Source organism: Temnothorax curvispinosus, unplaced genomic scaffold (assembly GCF_003070985.1).
Source record: "Temnothorax curvispinosus isolate PA1 unplaced genomic scaffold, ASM307098v1 QBEX01010641.1, whole genome shotgun sequence".
NCBI classification, from domain to species: Eukaryota; Metazoa; Arthropoda; class Insecta; order Hymenoptera; family Formicidae; genus Temnothorax; species Temnothorax curvispinosus.
In genome coordinates, this window is record NW_020220421.1 from 1 (window position 1) to 6,228 (window position 6,228).

The 6,228-nt window shown below is 40.0% G+C and overlaps 2 protein-coding genes across 2 annotated transcripts; both read left to right on the forward strand.

Moving 5' to 3' along the window:
- Window positions 1-214: 214 nt before the first annotated feature.
- Window positions 215-2,494, forward strand: LOC112460570 (metabotropic glutamate receptor-like). Its single transcript, XM_025025320.1, has 2 exons — window positions 215-357; window positions 2,276-2,494. The coding sequence occupies exons 1-2, from the start codon at window positions 244-246 to the stop codon at window positions 2,492-2,494; spliced, it is 333 nt and encodes a 110-aa protein (XP_024881088.1). The 5' UTR covers window positions 215-243.
- On the forward strand, window positions 2,431-3,535 carry LOC112460571 (U1 small nuclear ribonucleoprotein 70 kDa-like). The gene is made up of 2 exons (XM_025025321.1): window positions 2,431-2,785; window positions 3,253-3,535. The coding sequence occupies exons 1-2, from the start codon at window positions 2,540-2,542 to the stop codon at window positions 3,391-3,393; spliced, it is 387 nt and encodes a 128-aa protein (XP_024881089.1). The 5' UTR covers window positions 2,431-2,539; the 3' UTR covers window positions 3,394-3,535.
- Window positions 3,536-6,228: the final 2,693 nt, after the last annotated feature.

Below are 6,228 nucleotides of genomic sequence, written 5' to 3' on the forward strand. Positions count from 1 at the left end.
ACACACACACACACACACACACACACACACACACACACACACACACAACACACACACACGCACACACACGCACACACGCGCGCGCGCACACGCACACGCACACGCACACGCACACGCACACACACGCACACGCACACGCACACGCACACACACACACACACACGAGCCTTATGGCGCGTTTTTCTGTGTTAACATGTAAAGACGAGCGGACGGCTGCCTACATTGCAGGTTCAGATCGCGAGTATGTGCATGTGCATCAACATCTCCGCCTCGGTTGCCCTCGGCTGCCTCTTTACGCCCAAGGTCTACCTGGTGCTGTTCCAGCCGTATAAAAACGTCCGCCCCGGTCACCCTAACGTGCGTATGCTGGTTTTGTTACTTATCCCATCTAACAATTTAATTCGTGAAACGGGATTGACAGAATGTTCTAGAGTTTCCAGAATTTAACTTGACTCCAAATCTCACTATTATATATGTATAGTAACAGCAATCTCTGTTTTTCGCCGATTCTGGAATAACTTGTATATTACATTAACTTTGATGGGGATTTCAAGGGGTAACCTTTTTGCCGTTCGAGAACTCAATTTAGACTTTGCCGTATACCTAGATTCGACTCAAATTATCGCATTCTCCTCTCCTCGCACAAGTAAACAGATTTTTATTGCCTATTAACCTTTACCATGCGCGAGGACAAGCTTGTCGGACAAACTTTGATCTAATGCCACAGTAAATTACACATTGGGGTTTCGCTATTATAAACGATTTATTGATTAGAAGGCACACAATAGTATAGTGCAAAATTACCAATTCAATGCTCTGGGACATATATAAACAATAAACATATTTCTCTTCCAAATCCCTTCTCTTGTTAGCATTATGGATAATTCCTGGATATTCATTATTAAACAAATCCCGTCGTCGAAGCTGTTTGTCCTAGTTCCCATACTGGCCATCAAGAGAATTAAGCACTTAACGCGAGGGAGCACTATCCTTCAACAAAACAAGGAAAGAAACTATTAAAATTAATTACATCCTATTACACTGTTTAACAAAAAATTACTTTTTTCTAACACTGAAGAATAATCATTTCTTATAGTTTTTGGACGCTCAATTCGATCCTGTTTGTCAAATTGCTCTATCACGTCAGAATCTTGAGAAATTTGCAATTAAAGTTGCAAAAAAGGCTATTTTAATGTATTTTGGTACATTATAATTACGATATGTGACGTGTTGGAGAAGTTTTATTGCAATCAAAATTATAAGTACGTTGTTACGTTCAGCCTTTAAAAGGAATTTGTTGCGTCGATTATGGTTAAAAAGATATTGATGATTAACGTAAAATGTATTGCGTCAAAGTTCTAATATAATACACTAAAATAGTCTTTTTTGTAATTTTAATTGCAAACTTCTCAAAATATAACGTGGTAGAGCAATTTACTAAACGGGATCGTATTCAGCGTCCAAAAAAACAATGGCAAACATTTTCTCGTTAACCGTTATTCTCGTTCTTGTGCATTTTTTTCAACAGTGTTTTTATCGCGCGCGTGTTTGTATCATAGAATTTAATAACATTTGTTCCTCAAAATTAAAACACGATAGAAAAACCGTTTTATTTTGCAATAATTCCGATCACAAAATACTGAGAAAATTGCATCAAAATAACAATCCCCCTCCTTTATTTACTTACTTAAATTACAAGAAATTGAGGTTTAGAGTCGTAAATATATATCTGAGTTTTCTATAACTATAACGTCCACCATTAAAAAATAATCGTAACACGCTTTATCGAAGTGCAATTACAAAAGGGGGAATTGAGTCTCTATAAATCTATAGTTAGAAACAGATCGGTGAACACGTGGACACTGTGTTGAAACGTTGCAGAATTAATTGTGAACGTTATGCCGAATTCGGCTAGATTCACTGGTGCGCACAAAGGCGCATGTAAAGGCCGGTCTGAAATTGATGTTAAAGACGTATATGCTAACGCTAACGCTAAACAATTCGATCAATTTGACGTTCAGCCGTAAGTTACCGCACTGTTTGCGGAATTTATGCCGAGTAGAGTGAATTTCCATTCCCCTGGTCGAGTCGTGCTTATACGTGTGCGCTATGGTAAATCGGCGCGCGACGGCTTTTCGCTTGCAACGGTGCGCATTGTAGAAATACAGACCAGGGGAGGATATATTCGCTATTAAACTACAACCCTCGCCCCCCGCTCCCCTGTTCCGCCCAATACACCTGACGATGTCTAACAATTTATTCGGGGCTTCCGCAGACGAGCGGCTTGCAGAGCGGCAATCGCGCGGCGTACAGCATGCGCTTCGCCGCCGGTCGCAGCCAGACAATGCAGAGCGTGACATCGGCCTCGGCGGCCTCACGCAGCAGTCCGACGATGCCCCGCGGGGCCACGGGACGCGCGGACGAGCGGAAGCACGCGAACGGTGAGACCCAGGCGCTGGCGAGCCCGTCGGTCGAGGAGACTTCCGTTAGCTAGGTCGCTCTCATACACCTCCCTCCCTGTCCAGAGCATCGGGCGAGGATGCGCGAGACCGAGGCGGAGGTGTATGTTGTTAACGGCGGCAACGACGGCGGCGGCGGCAGCGGCAGCGGTGGCGGCGGCGGCAACGACAGCAGCGACGACGACGACGAAGATGGGCGCAAGCTGTCGACCGTTCAGGAACTGCCGGAGCTCACTGCCAGCCCGCCGGTCAGCCTGGCGATGCGCCAAGCACGCGAGAGGAGTCAGCGCGAGGAGTCGGGCGAACCGCGTCGCGATTCCGATCAGGTGATGGATTTTCCTCGCCTCCGACAGAGGATTATTCAGCAGGAACGCGAGCAGATTGAATGGCTTTTCAAAAGAGCGTGATAGTGAAAATCTAATCGAGCACAGCTGACTCAATTAGCTTGCAAGAGCTTGATACGCAAGAAAGCCTTTCTTTTCCATGCAAATCGCCCGCAAGGTGTTCGATACCTGGACTTTTATACCTCGCTTTATTCAAGGAATTTGTCGTTTTATTGCACACTTGGCGATTGTTCATTTCAGTTGCATCGCAGGACTTCTCTTTTTTCGCTTGCTTTCAGAAATTTACTTTTCTGAAATTTCTCACCATGGCTAACTCTCTCGCTACAACTTTGCGTTATTTTGTAGCGCTTTTTAATTTTACTTTGCCACGCTTTGTAACGTTCGTTACGGCTTTATATCGTCACGAGACGCAATTCCTAATCAATATACTCTTGTATTTCCTTCTCGAGCCGAGCGATCGCAACGAAGCCGCGATCAGCAGCATTTCCGAGAGAGTAGAAGCGCGCGCGAGGAAAGAGGGATCGTGCCCGAACGAGGAGCAGATTCTAAGCTACAGCAACTCGCCGACCTTCTCCGAATTCTCCTCGTAGTATTCGAACGGTCATCCCGAATCGCGACAGGTCCCCCCTTCAGCATCCTTCACGGAGCTTCCGACCAGCACGAAGGGCCTCGTCTATCTTGCCGCACTCGACAGCATTTTATAAACGCCAGACGTTTTATATATTCCCACGAAATGTGAGTGATCTGCCAACGCTTGTTTAACTCTTTGTACTCCCGTGGCGACACACCAAGTTACACAAGATGTTTCGTAACACTTCGATATTTTAGGAATTGACTTTTTGAGGTCATTTCACGAAGAAAAGCTTATGTGAACATATGGTCTCAAAAAGCGTTATTTCAGAGATATAGGGTGTTAAAAATTCTATAAAATTGTTTTTAATAGCTTTTAAACAAAAAAGGTTTTTTTTTTAGTAAATACTTGTAATATTCTGTAAAAAGTCAATGGCAACTATAGAAGCAAATTTTAGTGCATTAATGCCCAAAACTTTTATGACAATGGAATCAAATCTTTCTGCAGATTTTTATTATTTTATTAAAATACATTTTCTCATTAAAGATTCTAAAAAATGGTAATTAAAAGAATAAAATAATTTTATAGAATTTTTAATACCTTGTATCTCTGAAATGAGATTTTCGAGATCATTCATATTCATATAAACTTTTCTTCAACTTGTCAAATCAACTCATAAAATATTGGACAGTATTTAAGAATATAACTAAATCTGACGGACATTCTTATCATAAATTAAGTAATATACATTTGAACTATAAAAGAGGAATCTAAATTAAAATCGAAAAAGCTTCCATTAACTGAATAATTTATATTTCTAAATTATTGTGTTTTCTTTCAGGACAGATAGATTCTTTGACAACGAAAAATTGTCAGAAAATTATGAGAAATTATCAGAATAATTTTGAATGCAAAGAGTGACATTTGAAATCGTAAACGCATACTCGACGGCCGCAACTTGGTCGTCCGAAAAAAATGGTCCTTTTGCACAGACTGCGATTTTGTACAGTTATTCATATCGGAAACCTTCGTGTTTTGTTTACCCTCGGGCGCGCGTACGCCACGCTCTCGTCGACATTCAGCAAGTTTCCAGCATCACGCGGCTGAGTTTTTGAGGTCTATTCAACTTTCGCGGACAAAGACCTTTTTCCTATATGTGTGCCAATAACGCGGGGGAGTTTATATGAGTTTCGAATTGACCGGAACTCGGCAAGTACCAAGTATTTCGACGTGAAAACAATAGACGAGAGATGCATTGTATATTCATATTAAGAGAATATCCTCTACGAGAGAGAGGATTTGTATAAATTAAATATTCGATATTTCTCATAATTAATTTGCGCCAGATAAATAGCACTTGCTCGTTATTCACAAAACCATCTCGGTATTGTTATATCGACGTGGTACGGTAAATGATAAATTACTCGAAATGATGATAGATCGCCCGAAATTACGCGAAGGTGGTCCTTAAAACTCTCTCTCGTGATTTTGGAATACTGTGTATACATACGTTAATTAATTATGAACGGATATGAGTGTGCTAGGAATATACGGAAGTATTACAATTCGATAATCAAATTAGCCGAGGTAATTATCGCATCCTATCGCTCGAAGACGAATCACGGATGCGAATGTTAGCGATAGCGTTAATCTCAGTCGTAGTAGAAACGAGAATTACTAATTATTATATAATGCTAACAGCGACTATGCGTAGAGGTGTCAGTTGCCAAATATTCGAAATAGGAGTTTGGTCGTGGTGATCTGGACGTTCTTAAAAAACCCATTGCTTTTATCTTCAATTCGGCTTTAAGGTAAAAATTCCTCTTATATATTAAAATTTATGCGAGAGAGGCTGCAATGAAATTGGAGACGTGAAGTACAAATCCAATTCGCACATTATTCCCTTCCGTTTTCAGCGTAGAAACTTTTGCACAGCTTATCCTTAAGTAAAAATAACTTGTGTCAAGTTGGAGAACAGATCCTCGCAAAAAAAACGGAACATTAATCCCAGCTCGAACGTATAAATTCGAGGCACAATGAATGCGCTAAAGTTAAGACAACGATGAATTTATTTTTAACGCGTCTCAACGCAGTTGTTACATCGAGAGTACGCCTAATAATGAACTATTTTGATGAGAGAGAAAGAGAGAGAGAGAAAGAGAGAGAGAGAGAGAGAGAGAGAGAGAGGGAGAGAGAAAGATCACACCGACCCTACAAATAACACATTCTTATACAAAGAAGCCAAAATCAAAACGATTTTATTTGCAGCACGATAAGAATTGCTAGGTAAGAAAGACTCGACGAAGCGTTTTTCGGCGACAATTATATTAATGTTGTTATAGCCATCGTAAGCGTAGAGCGTAAACGAAGGCAAAGTCTATATCGACTCGTTAGGACTGTTATTATCGTTTTCAGAGAATATCGAAAGAATGTCTTGCTAATTCGATTTCTATAATGCTATTTCGCGCATTGTACATATACGATACGCCTAAGATACCGTTGTTGATTATTTATCGTAACGTGTCTCTGCATTAATATTATCTGAAACAAATGTTTGTATGGCATACGTATCGTTAAAAATAAATTTGAATACAGTCATTGACACTTTGATTATCATGTCGCACATATGGCAGTAAGTGATGATTTTATTTAGCCGTAATTAAGGAATTATTTTATTAAGTATTTATTAAAACGTTAAAATAGAACAATAAAATATAAAAATAATACACTCGATTTATTAGAAACATGATTGTATATATTTATTTTCTATTTCTTTATTTATATTTGTTTCAATCACAAAAGACCTATTATTTTGGTTTGTAAATGACACTCTCATTTATTTCATTTAAAATTA

Coding starts and splice junctions, on each gene's coding strand:
- LOC112460571 (XM_025025321.1), top strand. CDS start 2,540: ATGCGCGAGACCGAGGCGGAGGTGTATGTTGTTAACGGCGGCAACGAC. Junction 2,786..3,252: donor CGCGTCGCGATTCCGATCAG/GTGATGGATTTT, acceptor TTCCTTCTCGAG/CCGAGCGATCGCAACGAAGC.
- LOC112460570 (XM_025025320.1), top strand. CDS start 244: ATGTGCATGTGCATCAACATCTCCGCCTCGGTTGCCCTCGGCTGCCTC. Junction 358..2,275: donor TCCGCCCCGGTCACCCTAAC/GTGCGTATGCTG, acceptor GGGCTTCCGCAG/ACGAGCGGCTTGCAGAGCGG.